This window comes from Bubalus kerabau, chromosome 12, assembly GCF_029407905.1.
Source record: "Bubalus kerabau isolate K-KA32 ecotype Philippines breed swamp buffalo chromosome 12, PCC_UOA_SB_1v2, whole genome shotgun sequence".
NCBI lineage: Eukaryota > Metazoa > Chordata > Mammalia > Artiodactyla > Bovidae > Bubalus > Bubalus kerabau.
This window is the reverse complement of record NC_073635.1, coordinates 24,025,214-24,050,160: the sequence shown is the minus strand read 5'-3', so window position 1 is coordinate 24,050,160 and position 24,947 is coordinate 24,025,214. Positions and strand designations below refer to the sequence as shown.

The following is a 24,947-nucleotide window of genomic DNA, read 5'->3' as shown; positions in this document are numbered from 1 at the left end:
GCCATACCTCAAATGCTGATCTTATCATTGCTTGCAAGTCAAACAAAGTTGGACTTTAAAAGGAAGAAAGGAAAGCCCTCCAGACATTGGGAAGCACCAGGGGTCAGGCTAGTGGTCTCACTGCTCAGAATGAACCCACAGTCACAATGCCTGACATTTTTCAATCAAGATCCATAACCAGGATTTGAAATACAACACATAAAGAACCATATTCTGAAAATGATGTTCCTTTTCATTTGGCATCTTCCAGTTCATTTTATTTGTGAACAGAACATCATAGAATTTTTCTTTTGAATTCTGTGCATAATAATAAACAAGGATACTAAATTATAAAATAATAATACCAAAACAGATCAGAAATTGATGAAGAGTTGGATGGGGATTTTCTCATGTTTAAAAGATTAGTCACATCCCTTCTGTGTTCCTGGATGTCCATTTTGTACTAAATTGTAAAATGCATGTATGAGTTGTACACAGGAGTTCAAAGTACAATAGGCTGAAACATATTAGGCTAACTAAATGTTATTTGTTTGGATAAGAGGCTCACTTAAACTCCCTCTCCTCTCCCAGGCGCAGAGGCTGCCCAGTGGGCTTCCTGGAGCGACTCTGACATCACTCAACAATACTTATGTAGAGGTGGTGCTGGGTCCTGGAAAATAGCTCTCAATGCTGCAAGTAGGGATCAAAACCCTAAGCTGGAGGAGCTCCGGATAAAAGCACCAAACGGTTAAACGGATAAATGCTTCTCACCGAAATGTAACCCCATATGCATCTTAAAGGCTTCCCTGGTGGCTCAGGGGTAAAGAATCCACCTGCCAAACAGGAGACGCTGGTTTGATCTCTGGGTCAGAAAGATCCCCTGGAGAAGGAAATGGCAACCCACTCCAGTATTCTTGCCTGGAAAATTCCATGGGCAGAGGACAACAACAATGTATCTTACATCTTCAATTTGGACCAAATGTAAAAGGACTTAACACTGTCTTACACTCCCTCCCCACCCCCACCCCCAAATCTAAAATACCCTTGAGCAGGAAAAGGGCAGAATGACCATTATTTCAATTTGATATTCCAATTATCCGATTTGTATTATTGGAAAGAAAAGAATGTGACCTAAAATAAAATATTTTGCTCAGGAAAAGCAAGACTGCTTAAAGAACAAATGTGAAAACGGTAGCGTCTTAATTGTGAGGGTTCAAGGAGGAGAGGAGCAATTAGAAAACCTTTCCGGATGGGAATCGCCGCACTTCTGAAACCTGACAAACACAAGGGGGCAGGCAGAGCTCGAGTCAGGCTTCAAAACCGGCTGCCTGAAGGGAGCTAACCTATTTTAGCTCGCCCTCCGGATATTTATCAGTTCTCTCGGCATGCCAAGAACTGTGATGCTGACAGGCGGGTTTAGTTCGTACTGGGTTTAATTACTGCGAAGAGAACAGGAACGTCTTTAATGACAGCTGCCCCAACAGCGGGCTTTGGAAGAAAGAGCCTGGGGCTACACTCCCCAGAACTTACTCTTTGGGGCGACCCTAGCGATTTCGATCTGACTGCATTTCTCACCCTTTCCAAAAGCCTCTTTCTCCTTTCGCTATGAAATTTGGTTGCAAACCGGGGGCTTGTTGAAATCTCACCAGTCCCGAGAACTGTACCCGTCATAATTTGCAAGGAGACAGCAGGGGGCGAGGGGAGGCTCCGTCTCCTCTAGTTTTGCTTTTAATTCCAGCTCTCCTTCTTATGCAAAGTTGCGCCCGAGTTTCTCCCTTTACTGCCCTGGATTTTGATTCAAACTCCAGCCACGTTGCTTCTAACTTGCCTCTTGGGTTTGCAAATTGCAGAGAGAAATAAACATTCCCTGAACGGGTTCCCATTGGATTTGGGGAGTGGGAGGTAAAACGGGGGTTCTCGTGGATCGTAGGAGGCTGAAGTCCCAACCCTAGCAGCCCAGAAAGAAGGGAGCCCCCTCACTTTCAGGACAACCTGTTGCGCCTTCTATCTCCTCCCCTGCGCGCGGTTTCCCCGCCTCGGCCCCCAGCACCTGATTGACAGGAGTCGCTACCCAACCCTGGTCTCGGGGCCTCCTCCCCGGACTCACGATTGGCCTCCTGGGAGGACTGGAGTAAGGGGGTGCGAGGGGTGGGATTTCCCTCAAAGTTCAGGGTCCCGGGACCTGGAAAGGAGGAGTGGAGGAGACTCAGTTCTCCGGGCGTCTGAGCCGCGAGCCGTGGAGCTAGGCCGGCTGAGATGGTGTAGCCTCCCAGCGCAGCTCCAGCCTGGACCGCGCCGGGCCACTTTCCCATCCTTCTGGTCCAGCCTCGGCTACAGCGAGACCCCGCGGGCGCCGTGCGGAGTTCCTGGCATTTTCCGGAGGACGCTCTCACCTCCTGCCCGGCACTGGGACTGAGTGCGCTCTCCAGGGGACCGGGCTGAGCCGTCACAACCGGACCATGCAAGCCACCGGGACCCCCGGGGTCACCGCGCGCACGCGCCCCGCAGGAAACCCCACCAAATCTCCACCGACGCCTCCGACGCCGTCCGGGCTGGTGGTGCTGCTTCTCCTGTCACTGGTAAGCCGCGTCCGGGCACAGCCACCTGACCCCGGCCGGGCCTTGCTGTCCCCGGATCTCGCGGGGGTTGCAGGGGTCCCCGCCGAAGAAGCCATAGTGCTGGCGAACCGCGGGCTCCGGGTGCCCTTCGGCCGTGAGGTCTGGCTGGATCCATTGCAGGACCTAGTGCTGCAGGTGCAACCGGGGGATCGGTGCGCAGTGACCGTGCTAGACAATGACGCGCTGGCCCAGCGGCCCGGCCGCCTGAGTCCCAAGCGCTTCCCCTGCGACTTCGGCGCGGGAGAGGTGCGCTACTCGCACCTGGGCGCGCGCAGCCCGTCGCGGGATCGAGTCCGGCTGCAGCTGCGCTACGACGCGCCGGGTGGGGCGGCCGTGCTCCCCTTGGTGCTGGAGGTGGAGGTGGTCTTCACTCAGCTGGAGGTTGTGACGCGAAACCTGCCCTTGGTCGTGGAGGAGCTGCTGGGGACCAGCAATGCCCTAGACGCGCGGAGCCTGGAATTCGCCTACCAGCCTGAGACCCAGGAGTGTCGCGTGGGCATCCTGCCTGGTTTGGGCGCGCTGCCTCGCTACGGGGAACTCCTTCACTACCCGCAGGTCCCGGGCTCGGCCAGCGAGGGGGACAGCCAGGAACCCCTCCTGATGGACTGCACAGCATTCCAGGAACTGGGCGTGCGCTACCGCCACACCGCCCCCAGTCGTTCTCCGAACAGGGATTGGGTGCCCATGGTAGTGGAGCTGCGATCGCGAGGGTCTCCTGTGGGCAGCCCGGCTTTGAAACGCGAACACTTCCAAGTGCTGGTGAGAATCCGAGGAGGGGCTGAGAACACCGCCCCCAAGCCCAGCTTTGTAGCCATGATGATGATGGAGGTGGACCAGTTTGTCCTGACCGCCCTGACCCCAGACATGCTGGCAGCCGAGGATGCGGAGTGTGCCCCAGACTTGCTGATCTTCAATCTCACCTCTCCATTCCAGCCCGGCCAGGGCTTCCTGGTGAGCACTGACGACCGCAGTTTGCCCCTCTCCTCCTTCACTCAGAGGGATTTGCACCTCCTGAAGATTGCCTATCAGCCCCCCTCTGAAGACTCTGACCAGGAGCGTCTCTTTGAACTCGAGCTGGAAGTAGTGGACCCAGAAGGCGCTGCCTCTGATCCTTTTTCCTTCATGGTAGTGGTGAAGCCCATGAACACGCTGGCTCCAGTGGTCACCCGGAACACTGGTCTCATTCTCTACGAGGGCCAATCTCGGCCCCTCACTGGCCCTGCAGGCAGTGGACCACAAAACTTGGTCATCAGTGATGAAGACGACTTAGAGGCCGTACAGCTGGAGGTGGTGGCCGGGCTCCGGCACGGTCACCTGGTCCTTCTGGGTGCCTCCAATGGCAACTCTGCCCCTAAGACCTTTACTGTAGCTGAGCTAGCCGCCGGCCGAGTGGTCTACCATCACGATGACAAAGACGGCTCACTAAGTGACAACCTCGTGCTCCGAATGGTGGACGGAGGACGCAGGCACCAGGTGCAGTTCCTGTTCCCCATCACCTTAGTGCCCGTGGATGACCAGCCACCAGTCCTCAATGCCAACACGGGGCTGACGCTGGCAGAGGGCGAAACTGTGCCCATCCTGCCCCAAGCTCTGAGTGCAACTGACATGGACTCAGAGGACTCTTTGCTGCTTTTTGTGCTTGAGTCACCTTCCTCCACAGCAGGGCATCTGCTTCTCCGCCAGACCCATCCTCCCCAGGGGGAGGAGATGCTTCTTGGGAGCCCTTGGAGAAAACAGGGAGTATTCTATGAGAAAACAGTGACCCAGTGGCGGCAGCGAGACATAACAGAGGGGAGACTTTTCTACAGGCACTCTGGGCCCCACAGTCCTGGGCCAGTGATTGACCAGTTCACATTTCGTGTCCAGGATAACCATGACCCCCCTAATACGTCTGGGCTACAGAGGTTTGTGATACGCATTCATCCCGTGGACCGCCTCCCTCCCGAGCTGGGCATCGGCTGTCCCCTTCGGATGGTGGTACAGGAATCCCAGCTCACACCACTGAGGAAGAAGTGGCTACGCTACACGGACCTGGACACGGATGACCGAGAACTCCGTTACACGGTGACCCAGCCCCCAATGGACACAGATGAAAACCACTCACCAGCCCCGTTGGGCACCTTGGTCCTGACCGATGATCCTTCGGTGGTAGTGGCCCATTTTACACAAGCGCAGGTCAACCACCATAAAATTGCTTACAGGCCTCCAGATCAGGAGCTGGGAGTGGCTGCCCGAGTGGCCCAGTTTCAATTCCAGGTGGAGGACCGAGCTGGGAACATGGCTCCAGGCACCTTCACCTTTTACTTGCAGCCAGTGGACAACCAGCCACCCGAAATCCTCAACACTGGCTTCATCGTTCAGGAGAAGGGCCATCACATCCTGAGTGAGACTGAGTTGGGTGTGAATGATGTGGACACTGATGTGGCCCACATCACCTTCACTCTCATACAGGTGCCCAAACATGGCCACATGAAGCTGTCTGGACAGGTCCTGCATGTCGGTGGGATTTTCCACTTGGAGGACATAAAACAGGGTCGGATTTCCTACACCCATAATGGGGCTGAGTCTCTGACCGATAGCTGCTCCTTGGAGGTCAGTGACAGACACCACGTGGTACCCATCACTCTCAGAGTGAATGTCCGGCCAATGGATGGTGAGCTACCCATGCTGAGCCTTCCTGCAGGCACTTTGGGGTCCTATCTAGACGTTTTAGAAAACGGGGCTACTGAAATCACGGCCAATGTTATCAGGGGGACCAATGGGGGCGCTGATGATTTGATGTTGACTTTCCTCTTGGAAGATCCACCCCTATATGGAGAAATCCTGGTCAATGGAGTTCCAGCAGAGCAGTTTACCCAAAGAGACATCTTGGAGGGCTCCGTCATCTACGCTCACACAAGCGGGGAGATAGGTCTCTTGCCCAAAGAAGACTCTTTCAACCTAAGTCTGTCGGATATGTCTCAAGAATGGAGAATAGGTGGTAACACTATCCAAGGAGTGACCGTGTGGGTGACCATCCTCCCTGTTGACAGCCAGGCCCCAGAAATCTCTGTAGGTGAGCAGTTTATCGTTCTGGAAGGCGATAAAAGCGCTATAACCTCAATGCACATAAGTGCTGAAGACATGGATTCTCTCAATGACGACATCTTGTGCACCATCGTCATTCAGCCTACCTCGGGTTACGTGGAGAACATCTCTCCAGCCCCTGGCTCTGAAAAATCGAGAGCAGGAATTGCTATAAGTGCTTTCACTCTGAAAGATCTCAGGCAAGGTCATATAAACTACGTCCAGAGTGTCCATAAAGGAGTAGAACCGGTGGAAGACAGATTTATATTTCGCTGTTCTGATGGCATTAACTTTTCAGAGAGACATTTTTTCCCCATTGTAATCATTCCCACCAACGACGAACAGCCAGAAATATTCATCAGGGAATTTTTGGTGATGGAAGGCATGAGTCTGGTGGTTGATACACCCATTCTCAATGCCGCTGATGCTGATGTTCCCCCGGATGACTTAACTTTCACTATTACCAAGTTTCCCACCCACGGTCACATCATGAACCAGCTGATAAATGGCACGGTTTTAGTGGAAAGCTTCACCTTGGACCAGATCATAGAGAGTTCCAGCATCATTTATGAGCACGATGACTCTGAGACTCAGGAAGACAGTTTCGTGATTAAACTCACAGATGGTAAGCACTCTGTGGAAAAGACAGTCCTCATCATGGTTATTCCTGTTGATGACGAGACCCCTAGGATGGCCATCAATAATGGACTGGAAATAGAAATCGGGGAAACCAAAATTATCAACAACAGAATATTAATGGCAACTGATTTAGATTCTGAAGACAAATTCTTGGTTTACATTATTCGTTATGGGCCGGGACATGGCTTATTACAGAGACAAACACCTACGGGTGTCTTTGAAAATATCACATTGGGCATGAATTTTACCCAGGATGAAGTAGACAGAAATTTGATTCAGTATGTCCATTTTGGGCAAGAGGGCATTCGGGATCTAATTAAATTTGACGTGACTGATGGAATCAATGCCCTCATAGATCGCTACTTTTATGTCTCTATTGGAAGCCCTGACATTGTCTTCCCTGATGTGATAAGTAAAGGAGTGTCCTTGAAAGAAGGTGGTAAGGTCACCCTCACAACAGATCTACTGAGCACTAGTGACTTGAACAGTCCTGATGAAAACTTAGTTTTTACCATCACCAGGGCGCCCATGAGAGGCCACTTAGAAAGCACAGACCAGCCTCGAGTGTCTATCACATCTTTCACTCAGCTCCAACTGGCTGGCAATAAAATCTACTATATCCACACAGCTGATGATGAGATAAAGATGGACAGTTTTGAGTTTCAAGTCACTGATGGACGTAACCCTGTCTTCCGGACATTCCGTATCTCCATCAGCGATGTGGACAACAAAAAGCCAGTGGTCACCATCCATAACCTGGTTGTCAGAGAAGGTGAAAAGAAGCTGATTACTCCCTTTGAACTCACTGTGGAAGACAGGGATACTCCAGACAAACTCTTGAAATTCACTGTCATCCAGGTGCCTGTTCATGGTCAACTCCTATTCAACAATACCAGACCCACCATGATTTTTACCAAGCAGGACTTGAATGAAAACTTAATCAGCTACAGACATGATGGTACTGAGTCAAGTGAAGACAGCTTCTCCTTCACAGTGACTGATGGTTCCCATACAGAGTTCTATGTTTTTCCTGATACAGTATTTGAAACAAGAAGACCCCAAGTAATGAAGATCCAGATCTTAGCTGTTGACAACAGAGTCCCCCAAATTGTAGTGAACAAAGGGGCCTCTACACTTCGCACTCTGGCCACAGGCCACTTGGGGTTCATGATCACAAGTAAAGTATTGAAAGCAGAGGACAGAGACAGCTTACACGTTTCTCTCCGGTTTATTGTGACGGAGGCCCCACGACATGGATATCTCCTCAACCTGGGCCAAGGCAACCACAGTGTGACTGAGTTTACACAAGGTATGGTTCACTTTGCTTTCTTTATAATCAAAGGGCACTCCAAGTCTTACTTCTTGAGATACGGCTGTCATTGATAACTTTGTAAGTAGAGCATCAAATTAGAGGCAGGGAGGACTTCCCTGGTGGTCTAGTGGTTAAGACTCCATGCTTGCAATGCAGGCGGTGTGGGTTTGATCCCTGGTCCAGGAACTAAGATCCCAAGTGCCACATAGCACTGCCAAAAAATAATTAAATTAAAAAATAGAGTCCAAGGAAAGAGAAGGAAAGGGAAATAAAGGAAAGGCGAAAATACAGGGACTCTGTTTCGTAAGAGAACAGCTCCCTTCTTGCCATATGTCCCATTGTAGTGACCTTCATTAGTAGGAGTATTGTATATTTTGAATATTTTGAAAATATAAGCTAAGATGCCAAAGAAAGAGCTGAACTTCGGTGAATTAAATTTGAAACAGGCTTTTCAACTCTGTTCCATCAGCCCCACTTTCCCTCTGAGCAACCTGTTTTGTATGCGGAAGACAGTTCATGAAGCATGTTAGCATCTTAGAGAAGGATGTGCTTTCTAAATTTTCTGAATCCACATTATTATTATTACCAGCCACCATTCAAATAGGGGCCTCCCAGGTGGCACAGTGGTAAAGAATCCATCTGCCAATGCGGGAGACACAAGAGACACAGGTTCCATCCTTGGGTCAGGAAGATCCCTTGGAGTAGGAAATAGCAACCCATTTTAGTACTCTTGCCTGGGAAATTCCACGGATAGAGGAGCCTGGTGAGCTATAGTCTGTGGAATTGCAGAATCGAACATGACTGAGCAAATCAGTGTGTTACCATTCAAATAGACCCTTCCAATTTGTATTAATTTGATTGCTGTTTGGAGGGTCGTTCTAAGACTATTATTGTTGTTAGCAACTTTGTAATGAAAATAGAAATATGTATTTATATTTACTTTGTAGATTTTAGAATTCTTATAAGATTTTATGAGACTAACACCTGTCCAAAGATATAACGGGTAAACCCTTATCTACATTTAGAATGATTATGTACGTACAAGTGGCGCTAGTGGTAAAGAACCTGCCTCTAATGCAGGAGATGTAAGACACACGGGTTTGATCCCTGGGTTGGGAAGACCCCTGGAGGAGGGCATGACGACTCACTCCAGTATTCTTGCCTGGAGAACCTAACGGACAGAGGAGTCTGGGATCACGAAGAGTCAGACACGACTGAAGTGACTTAGCACAAGCAAGAAGACAGGAAGCCCATCACCAAAATATATATCCAGTTCATTGTTAAGAGCCTAAAGATGTTTTAACAAAATTCATAGTAGGAGGAAATTATTTTCTCATTTCAGACCTCCTCTCTGTGCTGTATCAAACACAGTAACAAACTGCATTGCCTCAAGCATCTGCATTCTCGGAGATGAATACATTTTTGTAACCTCGATTTTCTTTGTGTGTCCACAGAGTCTGAGACAGGAAGGGCAGGTGACCTGTGCAGAGTTACTCAGTGACTAAAGGGAGAAGCCCATTCAATCTGCTGGCTTGGGAGTTAGACCTCTGTTTTCTAGAATGTGCAACTTTCAATTCAAAGAGCTTTGGGTTGCTTTCATGAAAATCTCACCCTTGTCAGAATGGAAACCAGATCTCTCCTGTGTGAGCTCTGTGGGTTCGAGATGGAGTTAAACCCCAGGGCTTCCCAAGGGGGAGTGTTATTGTCCTGTAACAGTGTTAGACTCTTAGATAACAAATGCTTTAATAAACATGGATGTCGCAGAGTGTAAAGTAAACTGCTTCTCTGTTTTAGATTCTGGCAAATAGCCCTACCCTTCAACCTCCTGATTCTTGGCTGAAAGCCTGAATATATATCCCAGGGCCTGCAGGGACAGGAAAACTTCTGGGTGCCAAGTGTCATGCCAGACCAGCAGGAAACTTGTGTGTGAAGGCTTTCTGAGGATAGAGATGCATGCACTCTTGCACTGGTTTCTTTTCTTGGAATGGAAAGAGGATGCAAGGAATAGTGAAAGGATATTCTTTAGAGGATCGAAAATGTTACTTCAAACGAATCCTGTGATCAGAAAAAAGAATCTGATTTTAGTGATTAAAAAAAAAAAAGAATTTCTGAATGAAAATAGGGCAAGGATATTTAATTTAAATTCCATGGACCAAGTGCAACAGCTCAAAATATTGGAATATTATTTCCTGAATACTGAGCCATTAAATCATGCTATTTCAGTACAGACCATTGCTCTGTCACTGACTTGGAATCACTGTGATTGCTTTTTATAGTCATTTGTAAATATAGAGTAGCTGTGAGTTTATTATAAAAAGTGAATATAAGTGTTTAAGATTACATTTTAAGAGAAAGCATCATGTTGCAATGAGAATGTGAATACTGAACATAGGAAAATTGTTTTTATTTAATCACACAGGACTCATTTCAACAAGTTGAGGCTGGTGTTTGATTCAGAGGAGTTTAATGGAAATTAGATGAGTGAGTAAAAACGGAGAAAGCTCCGTTATAGTGGTTACCATGGCTGCTCTTGCAGTAGAGAAAGTAATGTTGTTGTTGTTCAGTCGCTCAGTCGTGTCCTACTCTTTGCGACACCATGGACTACAGCACACCAGGCTCCTCTGTCCTCCACTCTCTCCCAGAGTTTGCTCAAATTCATGTCTATTGAGTCGGTGATGCTATCTAACCATTTCATCCTCTGCCAGAGGAAGTGGAAGCAGTGTCTGAAGTGACGTCTGTGCCGTCTTTTTCTTTGTTTTTTCATGAAGGGACAAGCAGACCAATATTTTGATGGCTTTTCAATACACTAAATTAAGTCAGCTTAGCATATATGGCTTGGGAAGATCATTGCCAAATAGATTGACTGAATGGTCCCTAAGAGGAAAAAAAAAACAAAAAAAAAGTTATTAACTTTCACTATTAGGAAAAGTAACCAAGGTAGAATTAGACAAATTAGGGAAATTTTTTAGTTCTTTTCAAACTTCATATTTTGTCGAGGTATGCTTCTTTGCTCTGTCCACCGCAGGTCTCAAGTACCAGGATTTTTTTTGTCTATGACAAATACATAGTAATATCTTATGGGAGATAATTTATTACTTTCAGAAATTTCCCTAAAGGTAACTAGGGTGTGGTTACCAGGAATGTCAATTAATTTAGAATTTAAAAAAAAATGAAATGATTATGTAGATAAACTGAAATAAATCTGATGCAAGTTTAAGAGCAAGAAGAAAATCTAGCTAATTATCCTAAGTTTACTTAAAAAGACAGTATTTTGGCTATCAGGTTTTTATCTTTTTAATACTTCTGTACCTTAAGAGGCAAGTGTTTATATATATATAAACATAATATATGCTCAGGCGCTCAGTCGTGTCTGACTCTTTGTGACCCCATGGACAGTAGCCCACCAGGCTCCTCTGTCCATGGATTTCCCAGGCAAGAATACTGGAGTGAGTTGCCATTTCCTTCTCCAGGGGATCTTCCCCACCCAGGGATTGAACCTAAGTCTCCTGCATTGCAGGTGCATTCTTTACCAACTGAGCCACCAGAGGAGCCCTATATACAATATAAACACATTTTATATATAGAGAAGTGTATATATATATATACACGTATATAAATACGTATATTTAAAAGTATATATAAGTATATACATTTTATATAAAATGTATATACTTATATAAAGAGGCACCTATAGAATAACTGTTATAATCAAAGTCTTTACTTGAGATTTTGAACAGTGCATTATTAAGAAAATTATAAAACGAGTTTTCATTTGTTTCATCTAATCAATAGTTTAGGTCTAACTTGGAGGGAAAATCTAACTCTTGTGTATCTTATAACTGAATTCATGTTCTCATTACTTTAAAAAAGAAAACTTCTGAAAAATCACCCTTGAAGTGGTAATTTGTTTTAATGAAACTATCTCCCAAGTACTATAGTTTTTGTTTAGAAAACATTAATACAAGGACTGGGTGTTTTTTTCTTTTTCTTATAGTACAGCCTTTAGATTTTCTTATAGAATTAAAGATGGAATGAGAACACTGGACCAAGGTCTTTCCACATGACCAGATGATGTTGTCTTTCTGCTAAGCACCTAAGAAGAGTTCCCTTCACTCCTTCATCAATAAAACTAAAGGCTGTAAAAGTTGAGAGTTGTAAGATTAAACTGGGAGAGAGCAATACATGAGGCTTCACTCCTTACCCTGCAGAAACATCATCCATACAAAGGGAAAGATGCAAGTGTGGGCTACCAGACCTCCAGCCTCTTTAATTTTAGATTAAGACGCATTTGAGCTTTTATTGGGTGTAAGACCCTTGAGCAAAGGACTGTGGAAACAGAAAACAGAAATTTTCAACCTTCCATTAAAGGTAACCATGCAGAAAGAGGCAAAATTTGGGGAAATTATAGTAGAGTTAGAAATGAAGTTCAAAGGGAGAACAAAACATCTTGAACTTGCTTTGTCCTTAAGTATCTTTATGCACAAGAAGGTACTGTTAACTATTAAATCAGATTTTCCCCTCTTCAGCTGTCTGATGGTAAGCAAGTCACCTTCCAAATATGTGTGAGCCAAGGTAGATTGTATGTTGGAGCTGTAGAAGTTCATGGGGTAATTGGTCGTTTCTAACAGTCTGCCTCACTTGAGGGGACTTCCCTGGCAGTCCAGTGAGTAAGGCAGGCGGTACGAGTTCAATCCCAGGTCGGGGAGCTAAGATCCCGCATGCCTCGAAGCCAGAAAACCACAAACAGAAAATAGAAACACTTTGCATCACGTGAGACTATTCCTTTCATAAAATCATTTTCTCATATGTGATGCCTATAAACTCCATAGCTTGAACTGATTAAAGATCTTAGAAGATGAATAAACCACACACGAGACAAATCTTACTTACCACTGTTGAAGCAATCTTTAGCCATGATCTTGATATTAAGTAATCTTGAAAATAACTGCTTTCTGATTGGCCCAGATCTGTAATAATAGTGGTCCACTAATGAGTCATAGGAGTGTCTCAGGACAGAATGATGTTTGTTTTATGTTGTCTGTGTGGCATTGTTACAGAGACAAACACAAAACGGATGAATAAATTTTAAAATTGCGTATTAGTCAATACTGAAAACAAACCATACCGGTGAACTTGATAGCTAGAATAGAAAATAGCAGAAAAAAAAACACTTCTGAAGCAGAATAATTTTTCACTCTGAATAAAGGTTTCAGCTTTTACTAGATGTTTTCTAAGTTCTTTTTGGTCCTGGGTCATGATAGTAACTTCAATCTGTTGGATTTTTTTTTTTTTAATTTTCATATTTTTTCTCTCAAAAATTTGGAGAGCTTAAAAACAGCCTGCTGTAACACAAGAGAAAAGAAAAATTAGCCTAAAGGGAAAGCAGAGGAACCTCTGTCCTCTCAGGGCCAGGGAGGCAAAGGGTGTGATTTCTGTAGTGCCAGGAAATCTGCCATGCCTCAAAATATCTCCCTTTCCACCTGTCATGGAGTCTGACATTCCGTATTTAGATAGTCACTCCTTTGGTGCATGAACATGCAAATACCATTGGGAGGGGCAACACCTTGCTATTATTATAGCCTAACTCTTGCACTCTATTTATCTGTGTAAGGGATCAGATTTCCAAGGGACAGCTGAAATCAAGGGGGCTTGGAGATAGGAGAAATAAGATAGCTTCTATTCCCTTAGGAGAAGAGGACCTAAACGTGGTTCAGAAGAGTAACAGCCAATAGGACTTACCATACATGATGAGTCACTGGTTTTGCCCTAGTAATTAATCATCTTGTTATTTGGTTGTTTTCTAGCTGACATTGATGATATGAAAATATGCTATGTCTTAAGAGAAGGGGCTAATGCCATAAGTGACATATTCCAGTTTACAGTTGAAGATGGGGGTAAGTATTCACTCTCCTGTTAGTGTAAACAAGGAGAGTGGCTTTTATTCATTGCTCTTTGACAACCTTCATACAAGGAATCTGTATCAAGTATCAGTTTAGGCTCACCTAAATTTATATGGAGTGAATTTGGTATTTTCTCTAGAAAATCTTATGTTCTCAATCTGACACAGTCCTACTCTGCAATGATTGTGAATACATGTTCTAGTTATATTATTTTTGTCTTGTGATTTATAGAGCACTAAAGAGAAAGATCTATATAAATAGGATCCTCATGTCCAGTTGTTCAGATTTTCCTCTGCATAAAGCTGCCTACTTGAGGCAACAAGAAGATGTTGAACCAGCCAGCCCCACTTGCAAAGCATGTCCTATCTAGCTGTGTTTGCCCAAAGTGGGTGCCTTTTTCTAATTTGCTTGGGTGCTGTGTGGACTAAGGCTGGTGGATGATACATAGCATTCACCAAGAGATCAATGCTAAGTAAATGTATGTTTCATCTCATCAAGTTCAGTATGTCTGATGATTGTCTTAGTTTGGGAAGTTTAGTGACTTAGTCTAGCTAAACTTTTCCTTAGTGGAGTCTGAATACTGCAGAGAATAGACTATGACCTGAAATCTAAGTCACCTCAGTAATTTTTTTGTCATCACTCCCTCAGTGCCCTGACAGCCACTCACATTGTTCAGTTCTCTTCCTCACTCTAGGAGGAAAACTGGCTGCTTCTAGATTGATCATAAAGATGTTTGTGTTCTTGTTTGCTCTCAGAAGAAGCAAAAGAACCTCAGAAAGAATGTGTGAATAAGACACAGGAAATGAGGGGACATGTGTGCAAGGGAAGAGAGAGAAATAATTCCAATTCAGTCACCTGTTTATGACACTTTATAAAAATGCACAGTGTTCTGTCATCTATCTCAAGATTCTGTGCTCACCCTTCCTATCTTTTAAAGTATTAAATAGTTCTTGTTTAAAATATCACTGGACGTAACAGGATCGCAAGCTCTGAAAAATAACATCTGCTAAGTGTGTGCCAGAGAGGCAAAAAAAAAAAGTGTCAATTTGGGTTCAACTAAATTTAGTAAGTTTAATAACTTTATTTTTTAGCAACCAAATTATACTTTACTATTTGACATATTGATAAGTGAATCTTAGTAGGAAACCAAGTTCTGAGAAGGAAATCAACTTATAGAAAACTAATCTGCTTGTTGAATCTTGCTGCTCAAATGGGAAATTTCACTGTGAGTAAACTTTAGAATGAGACTCTGAAATAATTCAAATTTGTATTTTATATACATATATTTGTGTATATATATATACACACACACATATTTATTGGCTTCCCAGGTGGCATAGTGGTAAAGAATCTGCCTGCCATGCAGGAGACACAGGAGATATAAGAGACACAGGTTTTATCCCTGGGTCAAGAAGATCTCCTGGAGGAGGAAATGACAACCCACTGCAGTATTCTTGCCTGGAGAATCCCACGGACAGAAAGGTGTAGCAGGCTACAGTCCATAGAGTCACAAAAAGTCAGACACGACTGAGCATCTGAGCACACACACACATATTTATATATATATATATATATATATATATATATATGTCTTCCCTCATAGCTCAGTTGGTAAAGAATCCGCCTGCAATGCAGGAGACTCTGGTTCAATTTCCTGGGTCGGGAAGATCCACCAGAGAGCGGATACGCTACCCACTCCAGTATTCTTGGGCTTCCTTTGTGACTCAGCTGGTAAGGAAGTGAAGAAAGTGAAGAGAAGTCGCTCAGTCGTGTCCGACTCTTTGCAACCCCATGGACTGTAGCCCACCAGGCTCCTCAGTCCATGGAATTTTCCAGGCATGAATACTGGAGTGGGCTGCCATTTCTTTCTCCAGGGGGTCTTCCTGACCCAGGGATTGATCCCAGGTCTCCGGCATTGTAGGCAGACGCTTTACCATCCAAGCTACCAGGGAAGCCTGCAATGTGGGAGACCTGGGTTTGATTCCTGGGTTGGGAAGATCCCCTGGAGAGGGGAAAGGCTACCCACTCCAGTATTCTGGTCTGGAGAATTCCATGGACTGTATAGTCCATGGGGTCGCAAAGAGTCAGACATGACTGAGCAACTTTTGCTTTTCATATATATATATATACATATATATATATATAAAAAATATAAACTTAAGGACTAAATTGTTGGCTCAAAGCACCATGTATATATCTCAGAATGACAGAATAAACCTCAATAACAAAAGTATCATTTTCTTTAAAATTGCCAAAAAAGTTTGAAATCTGATGACTACAATTCCAAGACATCATAGCTTTTGCTTTTCTATATATTTTACTTTTTCTTTTTATTCACATATATGCTCTGTTATTTTGCACATTTCTTTCCTTAACTGGATGGACTTTTAGTATTTACTCTGAAATTTTGGTCTGTATTCAAATATTAGAAAACATTATACTGTATCATATTTCAAAATATTAAGTGAGAAATGACTAGCTGAAGAGACTGGGTTTATTTTTGGATTTGCTGGAAAAATGGATGAGCCTCTAAAGACTGTGTTTATGGAAACAGGAACTAAATCATTTCGGGAGCTTTTTCAGAGCTAGAGTTTCATGTGAGAGAGAAAATTTCCAGAGATATTGCCCTTTACTCTTTTCTTCCTCACTGATAATGTGTTACTTATAGGGTTCAGGCAGATTCTGGCAACTTTCGGTGGAACAGAATTTATTTTTAATTTCCCCAATGCAAGAAAACTTCTCTTTGACAGAATAATCATAGAGACCTGCCAGGTTAAAAACTGAAAAGTCACATATGTATTTCAAAATATTTTTAGTCTGATACTTATTTTTTGCATTGTCTATAACATATCTTAATATTTGAATGAGAAGTGCAATGCTATTTAAACTTACAGAGAATATTCAGTGAAATTCTTCTGTCTGGAAAGTGTGAGGTATTTTGACAAACAGAAGTAAAACAATTTTTTTTGCAATATTTGTGAGAAAAGAAAAAAATAGTTGTCTTTCCTTTCTACAAAAATATTATACTAAGAATTTTAAATTTTTTCTGAACTAGCTATGTATCTTCTAGTTGTACAGCCAATAATTTCACCAAAATATACTCTAGAAAAGACCTATTTTATAGACTGTAATAGAAACACGTATTTTCAATATGGTCAAATGTAACAATGTAAATTTCATGAACTAGATGACTTGTTTATGAAGACACATTTATGATATCATTTAATACTTCTCAAAGATATGTATGTCTCAGGAATTATGGCAGGTACTTGAATCTTATGAACAAGGATTAGCCTTGCTTCTCAGTTGGAAGGATCTAGGTCTTGGGACGACTAGATAACTTCCCAAACACGACCATCCTTCCACAAAGTAACAAGAGCTCCTCAAGGGTATTTATTCTTCCCATCCATTTGATGACGGACTTTTACAACAGAGGGTTTGGTTATTGAATTCAGCTGTTGTGACTTATTGTCAGTTATCAATATTTCATTAACTCTCCTGGTGGCTCAGTAGTAAAGAATCTGCTTATCAATGCAGGAGATGTGGGTTCAATTCTTGGGTCGAGAATATCCCCTGGAGAAGGAAATGGCAACCCACTCCAGTATTCTTGCTTGGGAAATCCCATGGACAGAGGAGCCTAGCAGGCTACAGTCCATGGGGTCACAAAGAGTTGGACATGACTTAGCTACTAAACAACAGCAATCAATACTTAAGCAAGTCTATAAACCATTCTCATGAAATATATGAAATGCTTATAGCATTTCACATCTGGGAAGCAAGTCAAAGTCTCATGTCGTAAAACCAAGAACTCTCTACCACCAATTCTCTCTTCAACCCATTAAATTCACTTTCTTCAAATCTACCATATTTATTTTAGGATAGCAACTGTCTAAATAAATCTACTAGAGCAAACAGAATCTTCAAATAATCTTAAAAATAAAATATAGCTTTTAATTTCAGGAATCAAGACTGGGAGAAGAGAGGGAGGAGAACAGAAAACTAAAATCTTCTGTTTCTGATTTAATTATCACAAGAACCTGGCTAGCCACAGAATTCTTCTGTTAACATGTAGAAATGGACTGGGACCATCCCCTACTAATGGGTGGTGCTTAGGACAGAATTTCTACTTTTCAGTTTTTGGAGGGCTTGGGGGCAATTACCAAATGACCGGACTATAGAGTTATCTATTCAAAGAATAGACAATGTCAGAATTTTCACCTCAGGAAGTTCTACTCTGTTTGGACTTAATGAATGTTGCTTAATATAGCAGGTATATATTATACACACACACATATGTATTCATACCACATGCACACATACTCAATATGTCGTTATTCTTTAAATTATATCTTTTATCAGAACTATAATTTATGCAATTTTGCCTTCCTAGCTCCCAGCATGGTTAAATATATATATGACAGATGAGGAAACTGAATCACAGATATAGGTAACTGACCTCTTGCAAGTTGCATAATGAGGCAGCTAGAGGCCAGTTTGAATCTCGGATTCTTTCCCCAAATAGTAACTTCGACACATTCAGGAGAGACTTAAGAGGGCAGAATGCTCAAATCATCTGGATTCTCCAGACTGAGTCTTGCATGTTCGATAGATGAGACTGAAGAGCTCAGTTCGGTTCAGTTCAGTGACTCAGTCATGTCCAACTCTTTGCAACCCCATGGAGGGCAGCACATCAGGCTATCCTGTCCATCACCAACTCCTGGAGCTTGCTCAAACTCATGTCCATTGAGTCAGTGATGCCATCCAACCATCTCATCCTCTGTCATCCCCTTCTCCTCCCACCTTCAATCTTTCCTAGCATCAGGGTCTTTTCCAATGAGTCAGTTCTCATCAGGTGGCCAAAGTATTGGAGTTTCAGCTTCAGCATCAGTCCTTACAATGAGTATTCAGGACTGATTTCCTTTAGGATGGACAGGTTGGATCTCCTTGCTGTCCAAGAGTCTTCTCCAACAGCACAGTTCAAAAGCATCAATTCTTCAGTGCTCAGCTTTCTTTATAGTCCAACTCTCACATCCATACATGACTACTGGAAAAACCATAGCTTTGACTAGACAGACCTTTGTTGGCAGAATAATGTCTCTGCTTTTTAATATGCTGTCAATGTTGATCATAGTTTTCTTCTAGGGAACAAGTGTCTTTTAATTTCATGGCTGCAGTCACCATCTGCAGTGATTTTGGAGCCCCAAAAGATTAAGTCTCTCACTGTTTCCATTGTTTCCCCATCTATTTGCCATGAAATGATGGGACCAGATGCCATGATCTTCATTTTTTGAAAGTTGAGCTTTAAGCCAGCTTTTTCACTCTCCTCCTTTTACTCATCAGAAGACTGGATCTGCTGATAGGTAAAAGTTCTGCATCCTTTGGAATATTTTAGAATATCTTAAAGGTCACTGTATCCTAACATTTATAGTATTCTTTCCTAGTACCACACTGTAATTTTTCTAACTACATGTGGAGAAAAATGTATTCTTTCTAAAGGTAAACACAAATCAATCTTAAGATACCATTTTATACTTGTTTTATCAATTACAAAGAAACTTAAAAAAAAATCACCTCAGGGATTATGATGAAACAGTTACACTTCCAAACTATTTGTGAAGTTGAAAACTGAGAAAATGAAGTTGAAGAAACATCTCTGAGTTGTAGATGGAGTCAGGAAGGCTGTAAGACTCCACTTGAGACATAGCTTAACAGAAGTAAAGACTTGTAGGCACAGGTGTGTCACCGTGTGAACAACAGCAATCTGGAAATTGCTCTAAATGCCAATAAAAATAAGAAGAGCTTTTTAGTAATGGCACCAAAACCAGAAAACGGTATACAGCCCTGAAAATTCATAATTATAAAGTCTGTCATAATGTAATTCTTAAAATGCTCATTTAGTAATGAAATATGTGTATTGGAATATTAATAAAGAACATGCAGCAATTCCCTGGTGATCCAGTGGTTAAGACTCTGCATTCTCATTGCTAAGGGCCCACATTCTATCCCTGGTGGGCTTCCCTGATGCCTCAGACGGTAAAGAATCCACCTGGAATACAGGAGACCTGGGTTTGATCCCTGGGTTGGGAAGATCCCCTGGAGAAGGAAATGTATTCTTGATTGAAGAGAAGAATCCCACGGACGGAGGAGCCTGGCAAGCTACAGTCCATGGGGTCACAAACAGTCAGACATGACTGAGTGACTAACGCTTTCACTGTTAGAGTACTAAAGTCCAACGAACAGCGTGGTGCAGCAAAAAAAAAAAAAAAAAATGGAAATATTATATCAAAATAGGTCATCCATCCAGATTTTCTGGGGGCCAAAGAACACATGCATATGCATAGTTACAAGCTAAAAGGTCAGATTCTGGAGTTACGAAATGTGCTTCTGTTATCTGTGGCTTCTGCTGAGATTTCTTACCTGAGTGTGCGTTACAATCACCTACGTGAGTGCATGCTTGCTCTTGTCTGACTTTTTGTACCCCCATGGACTGTAGCCCACCAGACCCCTCTGTCCATGGAATTTTCCAGGCAAGAATACTGCAGTGTGTTGCCATTTCCTCCTCTAGGGGATCTTCCCAACTCAGGGATGGAACCCTGTGTCTCCTGCATTGGCAGGTGGATTCTTTACCCCTGTACCACCTGGATTTATCTAAACTGTCTTCCATGTCTTTTGTTTTTATCCTTTATGCCTTCTCAAGACTTCCCTGTAACTCAAACGGTAAAGAATCTGCCTGCCATGCAGGAGACCAGGGTTCAATTCCTGGGTTGGGAAGTTCCTCTGGAGAAGGGAATGGCAATCTACTCCAGTATTCTTGCCTGAAGAATTCCATGGACAGAGAAGCCTGGTGGGCTGTAGTCCGTGGGGTCGCAAAGAGTCGGACACGACTGAGCGACTAACACACACACACACACACACACGCCTTCTCAAGGGTAACTGTAAAATAATAATAATACAGACTTGGAAATATATATCCTCTTTTGATAATTGCCTCTTTGAATGAAATTCCATATCTAGTACTCTGGAATTTTGTGGGAAGAAAAAAGCGTGTATTCTTTTCTTTTTCTTTTTTTTTTTATTGGAGTATAGTGGCTTTACAGTGTTGCATTAATTTCTGCTGCACGGCAAAGTGAATCAGCCACGTTTTGCCTATATCCTCTCTTCCTTGGGTTTCCTTCCCACTTAGGTAATCTCAGAGCATCGAGTAGAGTTTCCCGTGCTACACAGTGGTTCCCATTAGTGATTTATTTTATACATAGTAGTTTTATGTGTCAATCCCAATGTCCCAATCCATCCCACCCCACCTTTCCCCCCTTGTTATCCACATTTGTTCTATATGTCTGTGCCTCTATTTCTGAGAAAAGCACACATTCTTTTCTCCCCTTTTTAACAGAGCATTTCTTGCCTGATTTCTTCTCAGCATTTAACTCTGTAATTTTCCTATTCTCACATTCTGTGTATATTAACATGGAAGCGCTCCTGTCCCTTTTTCGTTTTCCCTCCAATAAACTCCTGTAGCTCTTTATTATGATGTGAAACCCAGTCTCAGGTAACTGTTCAGGCATGCCCCACCCTCAGCCCTGATGACTGCTAATCACTCTTCAACTTTCGACTCAAATGTCATTCCCTCTCTAGGGCTGTTCCCAACATGTAACAAAATTTGTCATGCCTTTTGTGTGTGTGTGTGTGCTTCTGTCCCTGTCTTTATTTATAACAAAAATGTTGTATCCTGATTATTTGCTACTGTGAAGATCTTCATTAGTAGAGAAGAAACTTTTTCAAATCAAAAAGATGTCATTAATCTTTAACCACAGTGCCTACACTTGGGTGAACACAGAGCAAATATTTCACAAATATTAATATAAATGAATAGATAAATGGCAAAAAGAAGCTCTATTTTATATAAGGATTGATTAAATAGTATTCTATGAAAAGCTCCTATAAACAATTCCCCGGGGGGACCTGTGCATTCTTTTGGAACATTCTCTTATCCTAGCATTAATTTAAATCCCTGTGGCACCAAAAAAGATTTTTAGTAAAGCTTTCACATTTTTAAACACATGGAACTAACTCCTATAAAAATGCCTTTGAAATCTTCAGTGAAATATACTGAAGACTGAAGAGATTCATAGTAAACACCAGTTTAGAGCTCATGTTACTCTTAAAGAATTCTTTTCAGAAAATAAAATAGTTGACAGTATACTATAAACAATTGTATCATATAATGCAATTTTAAAATTTTAAAGAGATATAGGCATTTTTTATAAATCACTGAAATATTTAAGTCAGAACCACTGCCTAAAGTGTTTTTAGTCACCCCAATTTTTTTGCCTCATGTGAGACAACTTTATGACAAGAAGAGAAGTAGAAAGTATATTAGCATAAAATATCCTCAACTCTTATTAAAAAGTCATTAGGTACATTTTTTTCTGTTTCTTGTTTCAAGTCTCAAAGTGTCAGCATCAGATTCATCAGATTCAAGATACTTTGCTTTTTCTGTGATCTCTCTTGATTAACAATATTGTGATAGTTTCAGGTATACAGCAAAGGGATTCATTTATACACATACATATATCCATTCTTTTTCAAGTTCTTTTCCCCTTCGGTTATTACAGAATATTAGGCAAATTTCCTGTGCTACACAGTAGGTCCTTGTTGGTTGTCTGTTGTAAATATAGCAGTGTGTACATGTCAACCCCAAACTCTGACATAAATCAAAATACTTTTTGATGGGCAGAAGAAAGAACTAGGATATGTGATCATCTGGCTGGTTATACAAAGTAGGAGGGGCCCTACTCTTTCTCCATTATGAAAATTGGTTGGCCATTTCCTCATTTCAGCTCTCATATGACACGGGCACGCTGACTAAGAGAGTCTGTCTCCGGTTTCGGCCCTGAAACTGGGGTGTCAGACATAATATGTGTGTTGGCCATTGTAAAGCATCTGGTCCGTAGCCAGACGTGTGTTGCCACTGTCTTTGATTGTGCTTTGTGGTGCCTAGTTTTTCATCCGCCAAGATCCCTAATTCATATGCTACTGAAAGATATAAATAGCTTCTTGACATAGTAAAAAAAAAAAGCTGCAAAGTCATTTCTGTATGTGAAATGTCAGTGGAAGGCGAGTCTTTCAGATTTTTAGCCCATACTTGACGATTGAATAGTCAAGACACAAGGAGACTGGATGCTTCTCATTCTGGCGAGAAGGAGCACAACTTTCTTCTGGAAGGTGACCAGTAACTTCACGGTTGAAGGCAAAGTCATTATTGATAATTAGCTTGAATTTAAAGCAAGCCTGGAAAAATATAGATAAGCACAGTAAGTCGGAAAACGAGGTCTGAGTACAAGCATTAAAAGATTATACAAATATTCAGCTGAGAGGGGAAAAAGGCAAGCATTCTTGGCAATAAAGTTAATTGCTAGTGACATGAGAACCAGAGGAAAGATGCTAGTGTCTCAGGGAGTTATAATAAGAAAGTGAAGTAATGTCAGGCACTGATGCAAGTATTTTTTAATCTGTAAGAGAGCACAGATCCACTAGAAAACTGATCCTGGGAGGAGGTGTTGGTGACTATGGCGTAATGTTTGTAAGCCTTTCTTTTTTCATTGAGCAGTTCAGAACAGTTCAAGTCATCAAGCTCTTTCAATGCCAGACCCCTGCCTTTAAAAGCAGGAATCAGGAATTCTCCTGCAGTCCAGTCATTAGGATGCCATGCTTCCATTGCAAGGGTACTGGTTCAATCCCTGGTCAGGGAACTAAGATTCCACAAGCCACTAAAATCCCATGGCCAAAAAGAAAAAAAAAAAAAAAAACAAATAAAAAATAAAAGTATGAATCTATAAAATATCTGTGCTGTATCCATGAAAGAAGTTGTACTTTTTAAATAGAAAAGCATAAACTACATTTTATTAGTTATTATTCTTTAAGTTCATTCCAAAATTTTATGGATGTACCATTTTTATTAGCTTTAGTTCAGGGGAAGCTTTTTCTAAATCGTTAAATCTTCCCATGAATATGAATCTGTATTAGATATATCATTTTTTTGTTGTTGTTTATAGCAGCTTTATTTTAACTGTCAGCAATTGGAAGCAACCAAGATAAGTATTAGACACATCTTTGAAGTTTAGCATGGTTCTGTGTTACTCTCACAACAAATGATAATCACCTTTTAAAAACTAAGCAAATGTTTCATAAGTGATTAAAATACCACAGTTTCAAATCAAATATTTATTCATGGTATATATGACATAACTCAAAAATATTCCAGTCTGTCTCTTTAAGTTTGCTCTGGGCAGTCAGGAGAAATAGAATGTGGTGTTCAATGGTCTAGTACACAGCTGTAGCTAGTATAATTGTATATTTGTTAGAACCTGTAAGAATACAATGGGGTTTCCCTAGTGGCTCAGATGGTAAAGAATGTGCCTGCAATGCAGGAGACCCAGGTTCAGTTGCTGGGTGGGGAAGATCCCATGGAGAAGGAAATGGCTACCCACTCCAGTATTCTCGCCTTGAGAATTCCATGGACAGAGGAGCCTGGTGGCCTATGTCCATGGGCTTGCAAAGAGTCGGACATGACTTGAGGTGGCACTAGTGATAAAGAACCTACCAGCCAATGCAGGAGACATAAAGAGATGCGGGTTCCATCCCTGGGTCCGGAAGATCCCCTGGAGGAGGGTATGGCAACCCACTCCAGTAATCTTGCCTGGAGAATTCCTTTAACAGAGGAGCCTGGCAGGCTACAGCCCACAGGGTCGCACAGAGTCAGACACAAATAAAGTGACTTAGCACACATGCACACACTTAAGAATACAGTAAAACCAGAATGCAATGAAAGAGTTTCTATGGTGAAAGTTACTGGGTGAAGATAATTTCCTTACTCATTTGTTTATTGAATTATTCAGCAAGTACTTTTGGAGCAGCCACCGTGTTTCAGGTCTCTATTGGGATCTTGAAAAACAGTGACAGTCATGGCAATTATGATCTGATCTGAGGTTCTGATAGGTATGGATAATAGAACAGTGGACAAATACAACATGTATTCATTGTTTAAACTATTGCAGACGTTGTCAGTAAATCCAAGATAAAGATGCACCTATCAGGAAAGGCTTCAGAAAGGTGATGTTTAAGCTTAGACTTAGGATGAGATGAAGCTGCCACAGGTAGAAGGGAGGAAGAAATGTTCCAGGTGGGAGGAAAAGCATGTGCAAAGGCTCTGAGCTTTGTGTGTTCAAGGGACCAGAAGAGCATCAACACACCTGGAGCTGAGTTAACAAAAGAGAGAGTAGCACCAGGCAGTGGATGCCAGAGAGCTAGACGGGGGCCAGATGGTACAGAGCCTTACAAACCCAGGGTAGCAATTCAGATTTTGTTCTAAGGGAAAGAGAAGCCCCCACATCTTTTTAAAACAAGGGAGTTCACAAGTTCTAATTTATGTTTTCA

General features: G+C 42.5%; 1 protein-coding gene across 1 annotated transcript in view; it reads left to right on the top strand.

The window, feature by feature from the left end:
* The first annotated feature begins 2,174 nt into the window (after positions 1-2,174).
* FREM2 (FRAS1 related extracellular matrix 2) overlaps positions 2,175-24,947 on the top strand; it is a 150,142-nt gene continuing 127,369 nt past the window's right edge. Inside the window, exons 1-2 of the mRNA XM_055542311.1 lie at positions 2,175-7,611; positions 13,419-13,508. Coding sequence (XP_055398286.1) covers positions 2,439-7,611; positions 13,419-13,508 — 5,263 coding nt within the window. The 5' untranslated portion in view covers positions 2,175-2,438. The remainder of the gene's footprint in view (positions 7,612-13,418; positions 13,509-24,947) is intronic.